We start from the raw sequence: 24,306 nt of genomic DNA on the forward strand, positions 1-24,306 counted from the left end.
TTTAATAAATCCAACACCGTGACATTACATGACACTTTAATTAAAATACAAAATAACATCATATAGGGAGACTTTTACACACAATACATACAGGCAAGACTAGTTTTCTAAGAGTCCTGTTTTAAAGGAGGACGGGGTCACAATCGGTTCCTACTGAAATCGTCGGGGGTTTTTCTTCCAGCTGGTCTCCGTCTCAGCCAGATGTTGTGGCGAACTCTGGCTGCTGGGGCGTCTCGCCTTCACTGGCAGTACTTGAGATGCATATGTGGCACTGGGTTTCTATGGTAACTGACATGGGTTGTGCTGGCTGCGTTGGTAAACACCCCTGAGAAAGTAGAGAAAGTATTCGGACTGATTCTGGGACGTCCCGCTCCGTGCCTGTGGTGATGTTAGTCGCTGGCAGTGCTGCTCGACTCGTCCTGATAATCCAGCTCCGTCTCTCTTTCTCCTGCCGTCGTTGTTTTTGTAGCTGTGTTGCAGTGCAACATGGAAGCAGAACTAGGAACTTTGTTTTTATGGAAATAACCCTACTCATCCGGTCTCTCTCTGGCTGATCCGATCAAACGTGCCGTCGTCGACGTCTCAAATCCCAGCCGGGGCGCGTCGCTCGAAACTCGCCAGCAGAACCCCAGCTTGGGATGATTACCACTTGTTACCTTCTGAGATGTTCGTCATCTTTAGTGTATTTAATGTGGGTGTTTTCTGAGAGGGGGAACGGGTCTTTCTCTTCCCCCCGGTTGTCTCACACCTCCTCTGGATCCATGGGACCCTCGGCGCCCTGCGGGGCGTCGGAGTGGAGCCGCAGGATGGGCTTGTTGCACATGGGGCACACGCTGCGGATCTCCAGCCACTTGAGCAGGCACCTGGGAGGAGGAAACACAGGAGCAATAGACGGAAAAAAAGGCATTTAAATGGGATATTGAGATAGAAACCAAAATAACGGGGCCAATCTTGCACTAGAATTTAACTGGGTAAATATTTTGTCTTGCATAATAAGTCTGTTAGGCAGACAAAATAAAACGTGGCTTTGAAACGCATCAAATCATCCGACAAACAGATCTGTAATTTCAGTCTCTCAAAGTCGGGTCGGATGCTGCGAACGAGGAGATATGCCGTTCCTTTATGCGAACGCGTGCGGCGGAGCCTGAAGGGTCCGAGGCGCTCGGTTCACGGTCACAGATCCCTGAAGCATCAAACGGGGATCAAACGCCTCTGGAAAAACACCTTTTGAAACGCTGCAGCATGTTCTGAAATCATCCCTCGTATTTTCAATCATCCGTCCACATTCACAGCTGCCCTGGAAACGATGCTCATTGATTTCAGCTGTCAATGTGTTGTATGGCTTGTTTTTTTTTCTGAAATCAAGTGTTTACAAAGATAGGAGAACGAGATATAAAATGCAGCCTAATTATGTGACTCAAACAATGAGCACCTGTCTTTGATCACTATGGCCGAGAGCACAGAGGGAGACCAAAGTTTCAGGAGAAAATTATGTTGTTTCACCTGTTTGTTCGTCTTATAACGGTTTAGCCTTCGATAAAGAGAAGGCTAAACCGAAGAAAATGAGAATCTGACATATTTTAGTTGTCAAACCACTGCCAGAAAGATTCAGCTTATCTCAGCTCAGAAACAAACGGGAGTCTCTGTTTATTAGGGGAATGGAAATGCCAACAGATCTGACATATGACATCACGTAGGTCAGGGGTGTCCAAAGAGCTATTAGTGACCCTTGGACTAGATTTCCCAAGAACGATGCAAATAGTAGAACCACGCCTACGCGAAGACATTTCCTGAAAAGCCGACTTTGATGCACCCAAATCAGCTTTTACTGAATTAATTAAACTTGACTATTAATGTAGAAAGCATTAAAAAAAAAAAACGGTGACACAAATTCTCTTCTTACAACTGAGAATGGAGCTAATCTCTCCAGAATCCTTCAGAGCTCAGCAACACTCACTTCTTGTGAAATGCATGTGAGCACGGACACACGCCCAGTTCATCTCGGGTCCTGAATTCTTCCAGGCACACGGCGCAGGTTTGCTGCATCGACAGAAACAGAGCGGGTTAGTTTAAGGTGAAAGAAGGACAAAAACATTCCTGAGAGTGCCACAGGGAGCATCACGCTTGTCTCTTTCGAACCAGCAGGCTATTTGTTTTCTCGTTTCACAGTAATTTAATTTATCTCTAATGAACAAATGGGACGTTGTTGAGAAACCGCCATCTTGCTTCGTTTCCAAGCAACAAGACCAGTCGGACACGTAAATAATGATATAAAACGTTACATTGAAAGTATATAAATGTGCTTTCTCCAAGCGTCTAGAAATTGTATGTTCAGGTTCGAATTTAAAGACAATTCAAAATTGTTTCATTGCTCTGGATTTTAGGAATCAAAATGATTCCGGTAATTCGTTTCCCTATTAAACTGAAAATACATTTTAAACAGCTATTATACATTTTTATTGGTCTCAGATGATATTATAACCTTAAATGTTGTCATTAGCAGTAAGTGGAAAATCACTAATTAACAGAAATAACAGCTTGAAAACACCAGCATGTGCATAATGATTTCACTTAGTGAATGGAGTGACTGAAAATCAAGGAATTTTCAATATCCTAACCGGTCGAAAATGACTGCATGTATGTACACTGTAGATGTATGTGCTCTGCTGTCAGTGTGACAGTCACACATTGTGCAGACGTGCTCACATTGACTTTATTTAACAGCATCTCCACCCTGATTAATGCAGGACGGCCAACTAATCACGCCTGAAAGGGGTTAACCCGACTAAACAAACACACCCAGCTCACAATGGATCATCTGAGCTCTTGTGGAAAAGTATTCTGGCTAAAATAAAATCAAGCTTTTACGGGAAAAGAAACTCACTCCGAGAAGGCTCAGCTTCTTGCTGGCTCCTTTCAGCACCACCTGCAGCGAAGAGAGCGAGGAGAAAATGTTGGATGTTTTCTTTAAAGCGCTTCTCATTCTTCCAGTTCATTCTCCCAATGCAGGAGCCACGAGCGTTTCTTCTCACAGTCGCTTCCTTGTACCTCATTCACACATTTGGTGAAAACCAGCGAGTAAATACTGACACACAGGTGGAGTCAGGGCCATGTATGAAAATGGCCCTGTGTAACACGGTGGACTTCCATGACTATATAACATCCCTCAGAAACCTTGTAGGGCTGAAAATGATTGACTAATTCAGTAATTGATTAATCGCTAACTGGAATATGCAGTCTCAAAGGAAGGACATTTTGATGAATTAACAACAGTCGATGCAGCAATTAAGCTAAAACTGTACAAAAATAAATAAATAGCCCAGTTTTTGTAAATATGTTCTACCCAGGATTTCTCAAATGGCACTTTTAGCTTTTTCTGCTGAGCTTTTCACATGTTGATGTTGGAAGGTTGTTTTTTTTAGCTGCAGACGCATCCTTTGCAATAACTGATCACGCATTCCCTGAAGGAATGCGACAATGTTGCACTTCAGGGAATAACATGTCTATTTTCTTGTTGAAAACAGAATTAAACTGTCTTTTTGTTGCTTTATTTCTAACATTTTAGATAAATGATTAAATGACTAAATCTGCAGAAAGTGCCAACTTTTTATCCAATTAGCCATCATAATAATCGATTACTGTTGTAATTGCCACACATCCTTGCGTTACACAGTCCCTCACAGTGACAGGTCTGGGTGTGACGTACCTCGTTGTAGCTGAACTGCTCCCTGGTTCCTTGCTGTTTCAACCTGAGGGAGACACAAGAGAGGATGACGCTGCCGTCTGCACAGTGTCAACTGCATCAGGGGAGAAACGGGCTCAGGTTTACGCTGAAATGTGTTCGCTTCAGTCAAAGCGGACGAAAAATCGCAAGGCTAATTGTCAATTCATGGGTCTTGATAAAGTTAAAAGCAGAAGAGATCAGCAGTCATGTGTTGATCAAAGATGCAGGGAGGATCGGTGTTGGGTTTCACCAGGCCAGACTTTCTCGTCTTGTAACCATCCTGCTGGTCAAAAGGAGGAAAGTGGGGTGAACGTTACAAAACAAGCTGTCAATTAAAAGGCATGCTTGTTGATTCTCCTTGGAAAACTGTATTATAAGCCTTTAGATAGTTTTAGATTTTGCAGCAGTCTGACCTTTTTGCTAAAAATATTGAGCAGAATCTTCAAGTCGAGTCATTTGTTTTGTAGAAATCCCATGTAAAGAATTAATATTTCAAAAAAATCACCAGTGACCCAATTTATGTAATAATGAATTTCTAAATAAATATTATTGAGCCCATTTTTATACTTTTATTTTTTTTTGAGTTTACTGAGAGGAAATTCCCCTTCAGTAATCCACAGATTTCCATTTTCACAAATAAAGAGAATACAGTTATAGCACCATGTTATAAAGTAGGGAATGCTAATAATTATGTCACTTATGATTTTGTCAAAACAGATTATCTTTTACTTTTTAATATACCCAAAGGGGGAAAAAAAGAGGTATTTATATTAAAGGTTGAATATTTGTCTTTTTGGCTTTGAATTTGTAGGTATTTTGCATGTTTTTTACCAGGGCGGGCAACAAATCTCCTCAGGTCTGGAGAAAGTTCCAGAGGTTAAGCATCAGTTTTGAAGTAGGCAGTGAAAGGAAAGACGAGGTAATGCTGTGCTCAGATCGGAAACTCTGAATTTTCAGCCATTTCCCTTTATAATCATTTAAAATAAAAATAAACGCTTATATAGGATGTACTATGCAGTTATTTTTAGGTGGAAAGAAACTTGAGAGTAAAACCCTTACATCCACCTACCTAAGCTGGAAGTGTAATTCAGATGATGGCCACTAGGTGCTTGTTCCGACCCAGTATGTGGTGCTGGTAAACTTCCTCAATTTCTAAACATTTCTGAAAGAACATGGATCTCTTTTTTTCTGCCTGTCTAATTAACAAACCGCCTAGGATTACTGTGTTCATGTAGTTTTTGGTCATCGGTTTTTGCAAATGTAAAATAGACTTGAGTAATGATTTTGGGACAGATTTCAGATACTAAATCAATTCCGTGTTCAGGAAATCAGACATTTTAATTTGTTTTAGCAGTTCCAGGTAAATTCCCAGCACACACACACACACACACACACACACACACACACACACACACACACACACACACACACACACACACACACACACACACACACACTCATAACTAAGGGCATAAAAGACCGGTTAACCCAACATGGATAATTTTGAACTGTGTGAGGAAGCCAGAATACCCAGAAAGAATCCACACATCCACGCCGTGAGCCAAAGAACCCGTAAGTCAAACACTAACGACTTTCATGCCAGTAATGTATCGCCCACACACCTAAGCAAATGTATTTTATCTGGGTTTTTGAAGATAACTAGTATGGCACGTTGTCTTGTATTTTCTGCTCTGGGGCGGATAAAAGAAATCTCTCATCATATCACATTTTTATGCCAGCAGGGAAAACTAATTGGGAAGCACAATTTAGAGTCTGGAGACATTCAGAATGACCAAAAAAAGGTCAATTATGGCTTGGCAGCTTTAGCTTCATTTAATGCACTGGAATGTCTGAGATGCCAATAAATGTTTCACTGATGATTATTAGAAATAAATAGTTCTGTTTGTGGAGTTATTTGGTTTCAGTAAATAAATATGAGGAGGTTGATGTATTTTTTAATGCAAAAAGAAAAGCTTTTTATTCAGTAATGTCAATAAACATGAAGGGCGTTTGGCTTTGTTTTTTTGTTTGTTTCTTTAATACTTGATTACTTCACTAATATCTTTTTTTTTTGGTCTGGCTTCCTCCTCATCAAATTTGTCGCCAGCTTCGTCTTTCTGCCCTCTGGGACCAGACAGGTGTCGCTTAGTGGCTTTCACAGACAGCTGCCTGCTCCGTGTGAAAGTAACGCAGACGTGCGCAGAAAGCGAGAAAACCGAGGCAGCAGGGATGTGGCTGAACTTCAAAGGACGAGGTGAAAGGTCTCAACTTGCTACGTTCATGCAAATCCACCTGCAGAGTTGGTGAGAAGCTATTTGCTAACGAGCAACAAACGAACCCGAATCGCCTGCTGCTCATCTGGAGAAAAGGCCACAAACATAAAACAGCAGGTTTTGATTCTAGTGGAGAGTGAGATACGTGTCCATTCTGGAAAATATTTACTTAATCAGTCTTCTTCTTTTCGTCTGCTTTAGCCGAATCTATTTTCAGTCTTGATTTTTCTCCCCAGCTACTAACGACCTTACCTGAAAAGGTAGCAGCAGAAGATGAGGCTGAGCATGAAGACGAAGAGGCCGATGCCCAGGACGATGACATAGATGTTGAGGGGGAGGTGGTAGTTGTCAGACGTCATGCTGCAGTACTGTTCAGAGCGATGAAAACTCAAACCACAAAGGCATCCTGCCAAGAAGAGCGTTCAAATGCACAAGTTTGTCACTCGGTACTTTCATGACGCCAAAAGCTTTCCCTTGTTCTTTTGTAACTGCAACCTGCTATGTTACTTTTTTTTAAAAATATGTTTCTGCAGATGTTTGCTGAATTAAAACTGACATTTTGTTCCCTCTATCGACAGAAACATTGAAATAAACACATTGAAATGTCGGTTCTGGTAAAAGTGAGCAAATCGATCCACGATACCAATAATATTGATACCAAACTTGTATCAGTAATATCACTGTGATAAGATCAATACTGTAGTTTCAAATTCCTTCTTGAAATTTGTATTTATTTTGGTATTCTAGTTTCTTGACTGAAGATTGTTATTTTTATTCTGAATCTATTAAACAATACACACAAGTTTAAACTAAAGTATTAGTTGGGCTTTAACCAAGCAAATCAAAAGGAAAATAACTCGCAAAGGTCAGAAGTTTGATATAATACATAGATAATGAATACTGGGGCCGGGAATACCGGCACTATCAGATCGAAACCAAAACAAGCATCGGCCCTTATCTGGCATTTCAATGAAGAAAAAATATAATTTCTCATCGAATTTACCGGAGAATCTCAAAGCCCTCCTGACACAATACGACACCAACAGCGCAAAGACGATACATTAGCAAATTGGCCTAAAACCTAAAACACCAGAGTCCACCAACAGCAGATTCTCGTTCTCTTGGTCAGTACCAAGAGGTTTAAACGCAACGTGCAGGTGTCTGGGGGGGGGATCTGCGGCGCCACTGAGACGCTCGTAGGACTGAGCGTTAATTGCCTGTGAACAAGACAAACATGAAGGATGGACAGCACTTCTGTCACGACACCATCTGTTCCACAGAATCTTCCGAGATGACTGGCAGAGTGTGAGCGCAGGCGTGTGTGTGTGTGTGTGTGTGTGTGTCAGAGTGTGAGGGGGAGGCCGTGTGGTTGGGATTCGTTGTCTTGGAAGTGGGGGTGTGCTGAGCAGAACGTACTCTCAGGGGAAAAAAAAAAAAAAAAAAGCACCATTTGGTCAAACCATAGAGGAGGAAGCCCCACTTCCACAGACCACATGTGTTCCTATTAATTTGCTGTACAGGATGCTGTTTGCCAGCCTCTAAGTGACCATGTGTCACTCTTTACAGTGAGGGAAAGGGTCCAGCTTGCAGGCTGCGGGCAGGGGGGGTGAATTTGTCATGGCACGGGGCGGGTTAGGAGATTTATGAGGGTACGGGGTCAAGTAGGGACACCTGAAGGGAGCGTCAGACATTATGCAGTTTTAAACGAATGGACATTGTATGCACACAAAACCAATGACAAATAGCTGGAGTGATCAGTTTGAGATTATCGGACATATAAAATGGAAAAAATCAATGTTTAATATTTTTGCAGCAGATTTAGGGGAGAAGATATTTTGTGTTCTTAGGAGCAAACAGGTCAAGCTAATATTTTAAGGGTTAATCCATATGAAAGGTGTGAAGGTTTGGTTTGGTTTTAGCAGCTGGTGTATGGGTAACTGGACCAAGATGAGCTGATATGACCCAGTTTATCAGGCGGGCAGCTGGCCTGCAGCCCGCTGCCATACGCAATTTTAAACGAGTGTACAGTGTGTGACATGCGGCTCTTATGTTTTCCAACTGTAGTTTTAAAAATAACATTCATTTTATAAAAGCTACCAACGACACTCCTTTGGTTTCCACAACACGACCATTAAAGTTTCTCAGGGTGTTTTTGCGACTGAAAATATTTCCAAACAGCCATCTGTGTCTGTCTCAGAGTTTTTTTCTTTCGTTTTTTGTTTTTCTCCGCCAGCTGACCAGCAGTGTGCAGCCTAAGACAACAGGTGCCAGGAAATAACAACAAGATAGGTTTAAAATATCCTTGAATTCAGCTTTTTTCACACGCACGTTACTTCCTGCTTTATTTCAATCTCGTCAGTCAAGTCTGCAGACGGCCGCCACCTCGCATGTGTTTACTGGTTGGCGGTGAAATCCACTCACTTACCGTTACACCATTGGAACGGTTGCATGAAATTCGACTCCCAAGGAGGCAGCAGTGAATTCAGGGCCCTGTCAGGAGAAGAGACTGGAGAAGCGCCAGAAGCAGTGGATCCGGAGGCTCAGATGCCAGAACTTGCGTCTTTCTCAGCGAAAGGTTTCTCTCGCTGACCTGGATCTTTGCGTTAGCTCCTTCAGAAAACAAGTCATGGGAGATTTTCAGAGTCCAGAAATCCTCGGGAGGTGTGGTTCTCTTTTTGTTGTTGTTGTTGTTGTTGTTGTTGTTGTCGGCTCAGCAGTCTGGGGCTGCACAGAACTCTCCCAAATCTGGACGAACCACTCCGGGGTGGGTTGAGTTCAGGCGGCGAAGGTTTGGGTCTGGGGGACCTCAGATGTTTCTGCATGATGTCACCAAAGGAGAGAGGAGAAGAAGAAGAAGAAAACAAAGAAACATGGCTGAGAACAAACAGGAGCAGAGAGGCCTGGTGAGACGAGTGAGAATTTGTTATTAAAAAAAAAAAAAAAAAACAGAAGAAGAAAAAGCCAAAAACCTCACCGAATCGTAAACAACAAGCAGCTCGCAAACAGGAAATACTCACATTTCTACCAGGGAGAAGGGGAAAGAGCCTCCTTGACTTCACTTTGCGTCACTTTGCGGTGTCGTCTCCTCTCCCCAACCACCACAACCTCTCTCCAGTCACAATGACATCCAGCGTCCAAATGACAAAACCCTCAACGACGGCAACAATCCAACATCAACCCGCGCCGTCGTCTTCCTCCTATAAAGCAGCTTTTTGTTTTCTTTTTCGTTTTTTCTTCCCAAACAGGGGGTTTTCACAGGTCTCACCCCGCTCTCCGGGCTCCTCTCGCCCCAGTCCTCCGGTCTTGCAGTCGGTGCTCCTCCTCGGCGGCGATGTTCTCCTTCCCCGAGAGCAAACGAAGTGAGGACAGCTCCATGCAGTCCCCAGCGGTCCTCTACAGCCGCTGCTGTGTGTTTGTGTGACACCCGGAGAAGATGCGCGCGCGTGTTTCGCTCGTGCGTAGGGAGGGGGATCCTACTCTCCCTCCAACCATCTGCTCCTTCGCTTAAGAGAAGAAAAAAGGAAAGAAAAACAACCAGAGACAAAAGGCGGAGCGTGTTTGTCAGCCTCTCACACCTCCAGCTGGCTTTGTCATGGCAGGTTTCTCCCCCCCTCCTCCTCCTCACCCCGAGTCTTTTGCTCCTTTTTTTTATGTTTTTTTTTTCAGTCCATAATGGTGCCTGCAGTTTGCCTTTTTCTCTCTCGCCCCCCTCCTTCTTCTTCTTCCCTCTCCCTCGCTCCTGTCTCTTGCTGCTCTGCTTCGGGTTTGTAAACAGATCTCTGCTCATGTGACCAGCCGTTTTGCCTCGCAACTCTCTCCTCCGTCAGCCCTCCCTCGCAGCCTCCGTCCTCCAATCTGCAGGCGGAGGCCAGCCAGAATGAGCCAGGCGTCGACGAATGGATGGTGGTGGGGGTCGGGGGGAGGGGAGCGGAAGGGGGTGCGCCTGCGAGCACGACGGCGTGCGTGCGTTTGCGCGTTCCTCGTTCCACCCCTCCACTCCACCACTCTTCCTCCTCCATACACTCCCATGCATATATGTGTGTGTGTGAGTGAAAGAGAGAGAGAGAGAGAGAGAGAGAGAGACTTGCAGCAAAGTCAAGGGAGCCCAACGATGGCTGATGTCCTGACAACCAAAACAAAGCAGTGTGTGTGAAATGGAGGTCAGGTAGGGAATAAATGATTTCTGCCTTTAAAAAAATTTAATAAAAAAATAAAAAGCTGTGAAATAAACAGAAATCTTCAGAACCAGGAAGAATTTATGAAAATATAATAATAATAATAATAAAATGCAGGCAGCAAATCACAAGCTGGACACACACCCCCACACCAGCAGGCCTAACCCTAACAGCTGCTGGACTATCGGGCAAGGAGAGGGTCAAGGGGAGGGCTGCTCCAGTAATCCCCCAGGGGGGGCATGGAGGGAGGGCAGAGAAGGAAGAGTCAGTGGGATGCATGGCATTTCCACCACCTCCCCTCCATCCCCCCATTAGTAAAATACGAGGTGTGAACTTCAAAAATTAGGCCGTCTGAATTTCTCCCATTTACTTAGATTTCTCTGGCAGCATTTTAAAACAGACCAATCAGCACGCCGAAGGACAAGCTGTGATCGATGGAGTCGATTTTATGGGCTGGTTTGAAACTGAAGGCTGCCTGTAGTTTTAGCAATGGCAGAGGAGGAACTGAGCGAAGCCGTTCTGTTAGCCACAACTCTAAATATTGCATTAACATGAACTAAATTAATATCTTGTTCAGCTCTTTGCAGGGGGTAGGGACGCATGTTTCCTGCTGTAAAGTTGACTGTCGATGTCTGTGGAGTCTGTTTTTTAGCCCTTGGGGTTTGTTGCAACTGTGGCAGCATTTTTTGTACTCTGTATATAAAGAAAGGTGTGACAGTGACGGACAGAAACAATTTTGAGCATGACAACGCCAGCTAACAGCTGCTAACAAATCCAAAGTTTACATCTGCTTTTGAACTCCCTGTCTGTGAGAAGCAACAGGGCCATATTTCTATAATGCTTGCTGTCTTCATGTCTTATATCAATTAGTCTTGTGAGCTAATTTAATCTAACTTTGGTAAAACAGCGTCACTTCAGTGGGGAACCCAAATCAGGCAATGTTCTGACTGAATTGTTGCCATGAGTCTAAACTTAATGAAGAAATTTGAACTCTTCCTTTTTTGTCGTCGTTTTAAGCTGCTGTTTCTGTGAGAAGCATCTGACTCAGCGTTCTCAGGCTTTTGACACTTTAACCTCTCATGTTCACCCTAACCACGAGCTTAGGCTACAATGAGAAAAACGTTTTCTTTTGCACATTTGTGGACTGACAAGATTATTAGACTTCTGTGGATTTAGAACAGCTAATTGAAAGAAAATCAGATTCACCCTTTATTGGCTTTTCTGAGTTCCCGCAACAGCTGGCTGAGCTGCAGTTCTAAAAAAAAAAAAACACAACCCTGATACTGTAAACATGGCTGATGTATTTTTACCAATTTCTTTGTCAGTGTTCACAAAAGCATCACCAGCATTAACCCGGTTGTGCATAAACACATTATCTATGTTAAACCTGTTGCCTATAATTGCCCTCATTGCTGACGTGAAAATTGGTTGTGAATTAATACGGTTATTAATTCGCTCAGGTTTATCTCTGAGATCTACGTTTAGGTTAAAGTGTCCTATTGAATCCAGTGTATTAATTGGATGAACTCAAATGAATTAAAACCTTACTTCAAGCCTAAATATCTGCTTTACCATTAATAGTGTTGCTGGCAGAAATGATCTTCATATGCTCAAATTCAAACCAGAGAAACCAAAACAATCAATAACTTTTGTTATTAGGTTCTCAGTTCCCTTAAAACCTTCTTTAAAACTTTCTTAATCCAGCAAAAATTTTGTGGCGTTATCCCGATGCTCTGTTTTCTGCGTTAGCGTTTGAAAATCGAATAACAGACCGAACCTTCTGCTGCCAGACGGCAACAGGTCGGCGGTTTTAGAAATAGCACGCACTCTTGTGAAATATGGTTTTCAAGACAACAACATTGAATCAACAACTTCCTGAGTTCACTCAGATAAGCATAATCAGCTGTAACTGCAGACATGTAAAAAAGGGGCTTTAAACAACACTTCCAATGACAGATGTAAGAAAATAAAAGAAAAGGAAAAAATAGTCCTCTTTCTGTGTGAAATTGTACAAGAGTGTCACTGACAAACAAACAAACAAACAAACAAAAGAAAAACCCAACAAAAAGCACAACGAGCCAACGAGATGCAAATCTTGACCTTGTTTTCATTCTCACTTGTGAATGTTCCGGAAGCCGCATTCTTTTGTTTTTGCATGAACTTTACATTTGCTCCGAAGTTAAAAAAAAGTTACAACGCAGGATGTCCAACTCGGAAGAAAAAGGCGGACGCAACATTCCTACACCCGGGAACTTTTATCATTTCAGTGCTATTGTGTAACGTCTGCCTACAGCTGACAGAGTGATGCTGAATCCAGCTGCTTCACTGTCACCCACATTTTAATGGGGTATGGACGTTTTAATGACAGCCACACAAACAGTGGTTAGTGTTAACAGTGAGGGCTTTCCAGTGTGCTGCAATAAATAAGTGTGAGCTATCTATAGTTGTTTGTCTTTTTTTTTTTTCTTCAGATTTAGTTTCTCAACATGCTGCCTCAGCTCCTACATTTTAGAGTTGCTCATGCCTGCTGCTGATCAGTTACTTTGGTGCATTTAAGTTGCAGCACTTTGTTCCTACTTCCTTTCCCAAGGAAAGTTCTGCTGAGTCATAATGTGACTTCACTGATATTCTTAGGATCTGTTTGTTCCCCTGATTACAACTGTACAGTTATCATTAATAGTAGTTAATTATCACAGTCCTATTTGAGCGACAAATTATTTAAACCTCTTAAATAAGATAGTGAAAAGGGTGGCGGGCTGAAAAGTGGCAATAGTTATTTCCCAGACTTTAATATCAGGTATGCTCTTATCATGCGCGGTATATTTGTTCACGTCGTAAGTTTTGTGTTGGGGAGAGAGGCTCTCACTTCAGAGCGCCCAGTTAACCTAACATAGTCAGTTTGAGACTTTGAATACATGTTCAGGGTTTCAGTTTTTATTTGCATTATTTAGTGTTGAACATTAGCAGAGGCTACTCGTCCTGAAGGAAGTGCCACGACAATGGATAAAAGCTGCAACTTTAGAAATTGTGCACTGGAATGAGATTCAGTCAGAGCTGTTACAGGTGCAATATATATATGTTCTCTCTAAAGAACACGTTACTTTCTCAATGTTGATCAAACCGTTTCTTAGGGTTTCCAAAGGCCACTCTGAGAATTTCCTATTTGGGTCCTGCCTTTCGGTTCAGACCTTGAACACAAAGAGTTGGTCTCAAAAATCCCTTTGCTAATACTAAAATGCCATTTTACGTGACTCAGAGCCAATTTAACTTTTTTCTGCTCTTTGTCATAGAACAAGGATTAATTCATTGAATTTAGATGTCTTACATAATTCATAGGTCAGAGCGACGCAGCGTAACGAAAGACACTCCTCTGAAAGGATCAGGTCCTGAAATTAAATGATGGAGGAAACAGTAAACGTGGAAAGAAAAGCTCTGAAAAGCCTTTGGAAATCTGTAGGAGATATTGGCCAATGTAACTTTAAAAGAAGGGGGAAAAAAAGTCTAACTGAATGGAAGCAAAATATGAAGAGATGGGCAATAGTTGCAGACTTTGTCAAAGTAACAAAGTCTTTTTCCTTTAGCTTCTAAGGCGAGGAAACAAAAGTAAAGGCCACATCTCTGGAACACAGTGTCTGCCTGCGAGTTCATTTGTAAGTGTTTTCTCTCAGTTTTCTTTAAACCTTACTGTAATACACCGCCCATTCCTTTTTTTTGGTCTCGTGGGCGTGTCCGTTTGCGAACCCATTGAATCCCTCGTTTATCTTCCCGGTCAGCTTGCTGTCGTTTTCACCGTCCATCTGGTCCTTCCTCAGAGCCAGCGCCGGCTTACACGTGTGCCAGTTCCACAGAACCTTGTTCATGTCGTCCTGGGCCCTGATGCCCAGCAGCTTGTCTTCGTCACTTCTCTTGTCCTCGTCTTCGTCGCCCTCGTCGTCCTTCCCGGAGCGGTGGCGGTGGAGGCTCTGCATCTCGCCGCTGATGTTCTCAAAGTACTGGTGGATGCACACTTTGGCGAAGCTCTTCGCGTGCTCCTTGCAGGTCTCATCGAACATCTTGCGCTCGATGTCGATGTAATGGGACCAGTATTTGGTTTTGAGGAAAGCGGCCTGGGTGAAGCACGGCCTGATGGCCCGGATGAGGAAGGCGGTGAAGGTCATCATGAGGAGAAAAATCCACCCGCATGCCTGCAAAGAGCCGAGGTTTTTAGACGAACAAACAGACTGCATTTGCTTGTGATGGATTTCGTTTTCTTGTTAATCTTTCCACTTGGTAAAGTGGAAACAACACATTCTACTGGCTTCCTGCAACCTTCACAGCTCACCAACTTCATTTATGTTACAAACGTTTCATTTGCAAGATACGGGACTTCAGAGACCTAAACAGCAGCGTGGGCGTTTTATGAGAGGACCAAAATAGGTCTCAGTTTCATGAATAACACATTTAGGAAAAAAAAAGCAACGTCACAAAAGTAAATGTAACCAGTGAGGGATATTAGAGGTGAAACAGAGCCACATTTTCTTATGAGGAATTTAAAACATTGCAGCTGCTAGAGTTTTAAACACCCAGGGGCCACATTAGCTTAGCCCCCGCTTTCTTATAACAAACAGGTAAAAACTACAAACAATGACATAATAAATTTAGATCTACTTTAAAATTCAACCAAAGGTTTCAAAACACAAAATAGGAGGGTTATGTGTTTGTAACCACCAGTATTCCACCCAATCCTGTATGATCTGTCAGGGAATTTATTCAGCTTTGGGGAACATTCATGATGTAGTGATTTTCAACAACGCAGAGACGGCAGCAGCTGATTAGTTCATGGACAAAGCTGTTAATCACAGCTGTCAGTATTCACCGTAATTTAAAGATTTTTTTTTACAGTGTACGTGACCTGAGCGATATGTTGAGTAGCACAACCTGATGCAGATAATGACTCACAACATTGTTCTTCTATTAAAGCAGTGCATTCACTTTTTGCACATCTGTGTGAGGATTGTGACAGACATCCACGTCCTACATGGGGCAAATCAGGAACACACAACTTATGCATTTTATTTGTATGAGTTGTGTGCCCCGGGCTTTAGGTTTTCTGTGAAAGGGCAATGTGATCCACAATGGGAGTTTGTGGTTGTGTCTTTATTGTGACGGTTTGACTTGAAAGGGGTTTAAGTTGCATGTCCTTCTTCAGTGCTTCGACTGTGTAAAAAAGTTGGATGGATGAAAATGTTTCTTGAGCTAAGCCAACAAAATCATGCACTTCAATTATACATCAGAATATGGAAATTCTTGCACCTTTTATGTCTTGTGTTAAATCTCAGGGAACATTCGGCCACACTTTGAATAAGTATGGCCGAATTCAAGGGCTTCCAAATTCAAGTGGTATTTTTGAAAATAATAAGAATGATTTTCTGTTGATTTGATTTGATTTTTTTTTGATGATCCATTTTGTGGTTTAATATTTTGAATGGTGTCAAATAAACAGATTTTTTACTTTATTTACTTCAGGGACGCCAAAACAACAACCTTGTCGTTTTTTTTAAAGTCATATTTCTGATTTGCATTACTTCTTCTTGTGTTTTCCCCTGAGAAAAAGTAAAACCAACTCAGCATACCTGTGATATACACTTGATGTACCGTGTTGCCGCCACTCTTATTTCCTGATGCTCAAACAGGTCTTTGCAGGGGATTCTGGCCAGCAGTCGAATCTTCTCTGTCTCCGACATCCCTTTAATGAAGCTGGAATTCCCAAACTTTTCAATGTCCAAGTTGATGCTGAAAGCGCAGAGGAAGCTCTTCCCGTCCATGAGGGTGACCGACACCCACAGCGCAGGGGCGATCAACGACCTCTGGGTGATTGAACAAAACATGTAGCGCAGGACTGTCGGATCCTTCGTCCGGCTCCCTGTGGGCCTTTTCCACTCCTCGGCGAGCACCGACACATTATTGTTCAAGACAAAGCCCAACAGAAAGAACCATATGGGAGGGATGACGAGAAGCCCGATACCGTAGGTGTAGTTGTACTCTGGCATGCAGGGGCAGCTGAACTCAAAGGCAGAGTACATCTGGGCGCTCGCTAATGCCATGATGCCACAAATCCCATTCATGAAAGACTCCTGGTTGGACTGGAGGAACTGGAACATCATACGAAACTTATCCATCGTGTGAGATGTGGTGGACGCTTTGGTTTACAGACAGTCAAATCTCTGGAAAAAGACTGTTTGAGAAGAACCGTTAGATAGACAGCACTTCTCATTTGGTATGAAAAACAGTAGCGTTTGAACTTCTTGAAAAACAAACCTTAATTAATGCCAAGTTAGGGTTTTAACAATGTTCAATAATATTTAATGAGGTGTCAGCGATCCATATTGACCTGACAGCATGACGTAGTTGCTGCAGATTTCTCAGCTTTGTATTCGTGATGGGGAGCTCCTTGTTCTACCATTTCTAAAATTTGCTCTAATTAATTGTGATCTGATGACTGAAGGCCATTGGGGTACGGTGAACTAGTTGTTCTGTTCAAGAAACCAGTTTGGTTTCTACACATCGGCTGTGACATTTCAAGGATACTCAGCCGGTACCAATGGGCCCAATGTTTGCCAAGAACAATTGCCCATACTTTTATGCCACCACCACAAGGCTGAAGCAGTGATACAAGGCGAGATGGATCCTCATTTATGTTGGCTACACCATATTCTGACAATAACATCTAAATCTCACAGCCAAAATCAAGGCTCGCCAAACCACTGTTTTACCAGTCTGCCCCTTGTTCAGGTTTGGTAAACATGTGAAATCTGTGGCCTCTTTTTGCTGATGGTAGCTGGCAGAAGAGGCACCGAGTTTGGTCTTGTTCCCTTGTGATCTAAGGGCTTCAAATGTGATACACTCAAATGTTGTGTTCGTAAAATCTTGTTTGTAACAAGTGGTTATTTAAGCTACTGTTCTTTTTCTATCATCTGGAACCACTCTGACATCAGCAACACATTTTCATCCAGACAGCTTCTCCTCTCTCTTTTGTATTCTGCAAACCTGAGAGACGTTTGTGCCCATCTGGCACAAACAGCTACGCAACGTTCAAAGCCACTTGGTTTCAAGATTCGGCTTCACAACATTTGCCTGGCTAAACTCACTGAGCCGCTGACTGATTCAGGATTTGTATTACATGGTAAATGGTCAGGCGTACCTGATAAAAAGGCTAGTAAATGTTCAATCAACAAGATAGTAATATCTGAGTGCAAAGTTATTATAACAGCTATTACGTTTTTTTTTATTAAGAAACGAGTAGGAGATTTAAAGTTTTGTTTATATCCATAGAGAATACATTTTGGCTGAGAAACATCGCTGGATTTCACCAGACGCAAAGAAGATGCAGCAACTATTTACAATTTATCTATAAAACATTTGTAATTTACTTATCCAACAACAAAGTTGAAGACAGAGATTTAGTAGAACATGTTGATGGTACACGTATTCATAGATATTGTTCTCATATTAACTTCACACTTACCTTGTTATTTATACTTGGATAAACAGCTGAAAAGATAAACTTGTCATATAACCATAATGTCCATAGTGAGTGTCCTGTGGCTCTGTTTATATGCAGCGTACATCTGCACCTGGCTGACTGAGAAGTGATTCTCTGGTGAAACTCAGACCTGACCTATGCTCCTGTCATCAAGCTCCTCCCTTCACTGTGTTACAGTGATTTGAGAAAATATATTCTCTCAAACGTAAACCTGACGAAGCCTGTGAATATCTTCCACTCTTTATTTCAAACCCCCCCCCCCCCTCTCTTTTAGCTCTATGTTTCTGCATTATTTTATGAAAAGCAAAGTGCTTCTGTGTCAATCCAATAAATCCCATCAGTGAGAGTGCCTGGATTGTTCCTGCCCCACCACAACAAGCCAGACATGCAAACAAACGTTCAAACTATTCAAATATCTGTGGCTTTGGATGGAAAATTTGGTTGCAGTCACATAGGAAAAGAGTGAATCTGTTTCCATTTGCTTGGAGTAGAAATGAGAGTGAATCAGGTTGAAATAGTTATATATAACTATTTCAACTACACTATATATAGTATAGTACACACACACACACACACGCACGCACGCACGCACACGCACACACACATATATATATATATGTATATATATATATCCTACACAGGAGTTTCAATTCATATGGATCCACAAATTGAAGCTTGACAAACCAGTTTTAAGCCTACAAGAAGATAAAAGGCAGCGGTTCACTCCACTGTTCATGAACACTAGCCATTTAATGCACTTGTCTGTAACCTGATACTGATTGTCGACACCAGGAAAATTATTTCTCTGAGTCAAAGATTTGTGTACACTGATTTTATGTAACACAAACAGCGCCACATTAAGAAACACCTCATTTCCATTGACACTCTAGACAAAGACTATAAAGGCTCACCGTTTGTTAATATGCTCAGGTAAATCTTTAACGCTGGAAATACAGCAGAAATTATTCAAAACCACCAATAACACGGAGCAAACACAAAACCATAGCTTTTTTACGGCTTAAAACTTGATTAGTTATTGTGGCTGCAAATAGTAACAAAACAGGAATTACTATTTCACAATGTTTACAGGCAGATATTGTTTAAAAAGACTACATTGTTTTAGATCAATTCTCAACGGGAGCTTCAGATACTCGTCTTCTGGTTGAATTAGTCTCAGACCAATAACGACATTAAAAACCATAAGTTTTCTATTTAAATCTGAAACGCTTTGAGACGTTTTGGTACCTTTCGATGACAGAAGATACATTTTAAACCCGTGGGAGATCCTCATTATTTGGCATCACCTCTGCAGGCTGCTGTGGAGTCTTTGCATTTGTATATAATTGAAACCGGACATATATTTACTCTGTTTAAAAAGAAACATAATCCATTTTTCTCACTGTCTAAGACTGAATCAGACTAAACTTGATCTGTTTTAGGATGGCCAGGAGTACCAAAGCTATTTTCTCTGTGCTAAATGCCAGAATAATGAGAGAAATTTGGATTGAACTTCATTTTTCTTTGTTTTAGATTTGCCTTTTAAACTGTGTGACATGGGTCTAATGTTCTCGGTTTCTAAGTCAGGTTCATAGCATATTGGCTCACGCCTGCCCACAAATCTTTGACGGCCATGATTAGAATCATTGTTGTCATTAAAAGGCCCATTTGTGCCCAAACTTTCATTTCCTGACTGAAATCTCAGCTTCTTTTTCACTTTCATTGTTTTAGTTTACAAACTATGGTGAAGATTTTCCTGGATTGTTTAAATGCACAGCGATCTGTACTCTTCCAACTTGAACAAGTTCTTTTGACATTTAGCAAACAGAGATAGTTTTAGTCATCCTAAATAATGAAAAACAGGAAAAAAAATTCCTTTATGTCAAAAACACGGGGGAAAAAAGTTGAGTTTTTAAACAGTATATGAAAACTTCTGGTTTCAGCCAGTGTGGCTGCATCATCTACATTTGGCACTACATGTGAAATGAGTAGGCAGTTTCAGGAAGTCAGCTCGAACCTTTTGCTTTGCATATTGCACAGGAAAGTGTCGAAGCAGAACACATGGGGTTACGTGAGCAGGAAATAAGTTGAACCTTCGACTAAATAGGAAGAGATGTCAGAGCAAGTGGCAGCATAAGGTCGTTTCCTCCTTTGTACCTTTTCACGTGTTACCGGAACATCCGACTGCTGAGATAAACATTCTCTCATTCAGGTGTGTATGATTATTTAATCTTGACATGTTTTCTACATAATAGTGCAGAGTGCTTGATTTGAAAACACCCAACAGGATTTAATAAAGAGATAAATGCAGCATTGCTTGAACACATTCAGGAAGTTACTTGCTTCCCTCTTTGGCTGCATCGTTGTGAAACTTACCAGTAGCATCTTTTTCTTAGAAAACTAGAATGCTGTTACAAAGAATTATTATTATTATTTACAATTTTAACTCTTACCTTACAAGGGTATTTATAACTCCTGAGCTTTTTCACATTTTGTTACATTGCAAACTTCTTTTGACTTCTTGGTGATTTCGTGTGGTAGACAAAAACACAAAGTCTGCCCATGAAAAATGATGAATGATTTTATTTTATTTGATTTGATGTATTACGCTATAAAACTCATGTGTGCACATGTACTCAGCACCCTTTACCTTTATGCCCCTAGATGAAATCTTGTGCAACCAGCTACATTCAAAAGTCAGCTAGTTAGTGAACATTCCTCCTGGGTGGAATGTTAAGAAATCTCTACATGACTTCAGCTGCTCTGTGACGACTGTAGACGTTTGTTAGAGAACATTGGAGAACAAACAGCATCATGAAGACCAAACAACACAACTCAGGCCAGACCAGACTAAAATGACCTACAGAATGCTGCATGTGGTGGAAAACTTACACCCTGAAAACATCATGTGCACCACAAAACATCTTCTTAGCAGGATTATGCTAAATGATGAATGCTTGTCTTCATAAAGACAGGCTAACTCGTCAGAGTTGAAAGATGGGGAAGGAAACGCGACATCGGTTGCAGGTTGGGGTGGAGGTTTGCCTTCCAGAAGGACAATCATCAAAGCCACAGTGGAACAGTTTGATGGTCCAAATCTAAATATAACTGTAATATTTAGAAAAAATGTTGAACATGGATATTCACAGACTTTTTCCACACAATCCGACTAAGCTTGAGCTACTTTGAAAATAAGAATGGAAAAAAATGTTAATATAGCAAAAGTAATGAATGTCCAAATCATATTATCACCAAATAATGTTTTGGGATTGCAATGAAGTAAATTACAAGGTTAAAATGAATTTGAGCTGTATTTGAAAGTGAACTAATCGCTGCCTCCGTATTCCTTCCCAGGCTGCGCAGATGATGCAAGATACTCTGGTGCGAGTGTTTGTGGTGGCTGCTGGTCTTCTGTTGTGTCCCCGGGATAATCCTGGGGTTGAGGAATGGGACGACGCCGTCGACCAGGATTTGCAAAAGCATGAACAGATGCTGCTGGAAGGGGAAGGGAAACTAGTCCAACCATCAGCACCTGTCAGTGACAAAATAAAAGAACTTCAAGGTGACATAAATAACAATCCAGAGCAACAGAATCAGTCCAATCAACATGACAAAGATGAACCATTGGACACAGATGCGGCTGTTGCTGAAAGAGGAACTTTTGATCCCAAATTACCAGTGGGACACATGACAAGTAAATCCACTACCGTGAATCTGACTGAAAATCTTGTCAATCAGGAGGGAGAAGATTTTAGAAGTGGCAGCTCAGAACAAGATGGCCTGCAGGGACATTATGAGACGTCAGAAGGAGCAACGATCCATCCAAAAGATCGAGACTCACCTGCCTCATATGCCTACAGCAAGACAGAAAACGAAACCTCAGATGGAGGTATTGCAGAATGGGAGAGGGATTATCTCTGGTACATCTGGAACACATTCTCCATCATTTCCATAATGCGCTTCTTCAGGAAATACCTGAAGAGAAATCTCCAAACAGATCAGGAGGAGACCAGGATCCCCCCCCGCAGATCTCCTAAAGTGTCGCTACCTGACGTTGAAACGCTGCAGAGCTTTTATGCTCAATGTGTTCAGGCCTCTGCTGAGAAAATGTTGAGGGAGAAGGGTTTTTTGGAAGGATTTGCAAATGACCTCTTGGAGGCCATGAGGACGGTTTGTGAAAACAACAGCAGCATGTTGATTGAGGACTTTCAGATGGTGAAAGAGCGTCACATCATCGTTCATTTTGCTCCATGCAAACCATACAGTGTCCACTGCCTGCTCAGGAACAACCCGGTGAGTGATCCGCTGCTGGACATTCAAGTCTGCGGTCAGATAAAACTGCTGAAAGAAGAGAAAGTCCCGAATGGCTGCCCCTGCCAGTCCGTCGATGCAGACGACATGGTTTGCCTGGTGCATCCTGAGAGCGACAAAGCAAAAACAAAAGTGGCTGATGCTTTCAATGGACCGCTGTGCAGCAAGAACACTCCTTTTCTGTCAAAATCGAAGATCACCCGGTGGTTTCAGAACACAGTCAAACAAGCCTGGACACAGATCTCGCATAAATACGAGTTTGAGCTCAGCATCGGCTACGTTGCAACTCCAGGCGCTCTGGTGGTTCGCTTCAAGTCAGGGAAGAAGATCAACTTCAGCTTGAAGCCGGTGGTTAAGTTCAACACAGAAGCTCATTTCTGCATCACACCCTGGACCTCCAGTGACGTGGACACTTTCTGGGCACTGTCGCTCTCCGTCTATGAAGACCGCCTCCTGGAACATCTCTCCAAACGCCTCCCTGCGAACTCCTGTCATGATCAAGTTCTCGAAATTGCCTTCTTCCTTCACAGGAGACAGGAAGCGCTGACAGGGAAGACTGCACTAAAGGACATCCACATCAAAATGGCATTGATGCACCTTCTGCTGGCCAAAAAAACATCGCAGTGGCAACCAAACTCTGCGACCTCTAGGCTACAAGACCTGCTGAGCTTTGTGGAGGAAAGTCTTAAGAGGAAGCACCTGACCCACATTCTCGTTGGCAACCCCTTGGCTGAGGTCACTGGACTACCTCAAGAAATCTGCAAAGCAAAACCAGTGAACCTGTTTCATGTCTTTGTGGAAGATTACTGTGCATATAAGAATGCCGTCATGCATTTCCAGGAGATGTTTCAAAATGCCCACATGTTGATACATGAATATGTTGCTCAACCTCAGGCTGGCACAAAATCCTTTGCTTAAAACTGTGTACAGTTAGACAGACTTTTTATTTTTTCAAATAATTGTATAAATGCAGGTGCATCTTAATTACAGAATAACAAGAAGGGAGCCTAATCAAAAGGAACTTTGGACTTGATGGTGCTTGATAGTCCTGCACCTGCAGACACAGGTTTCTGTTGTCCCCGTTTTTTTGTATGGTGACTTTATTTTCTTCCTCTCAACTCCTCATTTACATGCTTTCTTACAGGACTCTGAACAATGAGGTTCTTTAGCCGTTACTTTTTGTGGCTTACTGGCCTTGGGGAGAGTCCAGTCATCTGTCTGCTGAATTACTGTCAACTCAGTCTTCCTTGTGATTGAGCAACATTTCACAATTGGAACGTTTAATGCATTAGGTAATTTCCTGACCAACTGAATTTTGCATTTCCTGCTTCTGTAAGCCTTCATCCTATAAATTAACAAAGGATAAAGACCTTGAAATACATCAGTCTCATCCACATTTGAACCAAATTGTTAAAATAAAAAAGTTTTGTTGGTGATCTAATCTATTTAGATATAACTGTATTTAAATAATAAAGTATCGGTATATCATGTGATAAGTCCATGTGTAAAGCATTTATTTGAAATAAATTATTACAACATTTTAGACATCAAAGTCTTTGAAGTACATTTGTTTCTGTGGTCCTTTTGAGGAGACCTCAGTAGACCATCAAATTCAACTTCTTAAATTAAACTTTACTTTCAAAGTCAATCTTTCAAGAGCAACTGGAGATTATTTCCTTGGGTCCTTCTGGGTAAAAAGATGCGTCATATTCCAAATGTTAACTTATTACAGAGTGCTATTTTTATTCTGCAAGATTGTAATTTTATTTCAAAGGGGGCTTCCATCACCAGCATTAACTTTCACCCAACTCAAGATCAGAGTTACTTAAGAGTTAATTACAAGTCTGTGCAAAGGATTTTCCATGCCATAGTTTGAGAACTCCATTTTACCCTGCTGATGGGGATGTTCATTCACAGCAGTTGCACACTCAGTCCTTTCCATAGAGCTTCTTCCATCTGGTGCACAAACAGGATTATCCACTCAAAAGATTGTCAAAGCTTCTATAATTCTGCACTAAAACATGTCTGCAGCTGCTAATAAAATCCACCGCAGGCAAGTTCAGCAACTTACTGGCATGGTTATAATTGCAAGTGTTCTGCTTTGGGCATGGAGTAGGTGGCGCTACATTCACCTCCAAATAAAATTCCTGCTAGACAATGCATCTCATTATTAAAGCACATCTTTTGTTTTACAGTGTGCAACAGCACATCTAAAGCACTCTGAGTAGGGGGACACTTGGCTGAACCTCCCTGCATGGCTCCCCCTGGTGGTGCTTCTGAAGAAAATTAAAAAAAAGAGCTTTT

At 41.9% G+C, this 24,306-nt stretch overlaps 3 protein-coding genes across 3 annotated transcripts; 1 reads left to right on the forward strand and 2 right to left on the reverse strand.

Moving 5' to 3' along the window:
• Positions 1–19: 19 nt before the first annotated feature.
• On the reverse strand, positions 20–9,847 carry zgc:175214 (uncharacterized protein LOC557610 homolog). The gene is made up of 7 exons (XM_055040968.1): positions 9,015–9,847; positions 8,423–8,813; positions 6,250–6,403; positions 3,707–3,749; positions 2,885–2,926; positions 1,958–2,040; positions 20–863 (listed from the first exon to the last, which is right to left on the reverse strand). Exons 2-7 carry the CDS (start codon positions 8,445–8,447, stop codon positions 743–745), a joined length of 468 nt encoding a protein of 155 aa, XP_054896943.1. The 5' UTR covers positions 8,448–8,813; positions 9,015–9,847; the 3' UTR covers positions 20–742.
• A 3,243-nt stretch (positions 9,848–13,090) lies between these two features.
• LOC129366878 (calcium homeostasis modulator protein 1) lies at positions 13,091–17,772 on the reverse strand. The gene is made up of 3 exons (XM_055040959.1): positions 17,677–17,772; positions 15,785–16,386; positions 13,091–14,356 (listed from the first exon to the last, which is right to left on the reverse strand). The coding sequence occupies exons 2-3, from the start codon at positions 16,328–16,330 to the stop codon at positions 13,847–13,849; spliced, it is 1,056 nt and encodes a 351-aa protein (XP_054896934.1). The 5' UTR covers positions 16,331–16,386; positions 17,677–17,772; the 3' UTR covers positions 13,091–13,846.
• A 2,040-nt stretch (positions 17,773–19,812) lies between these two features.
• LOC129366862 (inositol 1,4,5-trisphosphate receptor-interacting protein) lies at positions 19,813–23,453 on the forward strand. The gene is made up of 2 exons (XM_055040937.1): positions 19,813–19,903; positions 21,046–23,453. Exon 2 carries the CDS (start codon positions 21,055–21,057, stop codon positions 22,918–22,920), a length of 1,866 nt encoding a protein of 621 aa, XP_054896912.1. The 5' UTR covers positions 19,813–19,903; positions 21,046–21,054; the 3' UTR covers positions 22,921–23,453.
• The last annotated feature ends 853 nt before the right edge of the window (positions 23,454–24,306 follow it).

Source organism: Poeciliopsis prolifica, unplaced genomic scaffold (genome assembly GCF_027474105.1).
Source record: "Poeciliopsis prolifica strain line A6 unplaced genomic scaffold, Auburn_PproV2 SCAFFOLD016, whole genome shotgun sequence".
In the NCBI taxonomy this organism is placed as follows: Eukaryota; Metazoa; Chordata; class Actinopteri; order Cyprinodontiformes; family Poeciliidae; genus Poeciliopsis; species Poeciliopsis prolifica.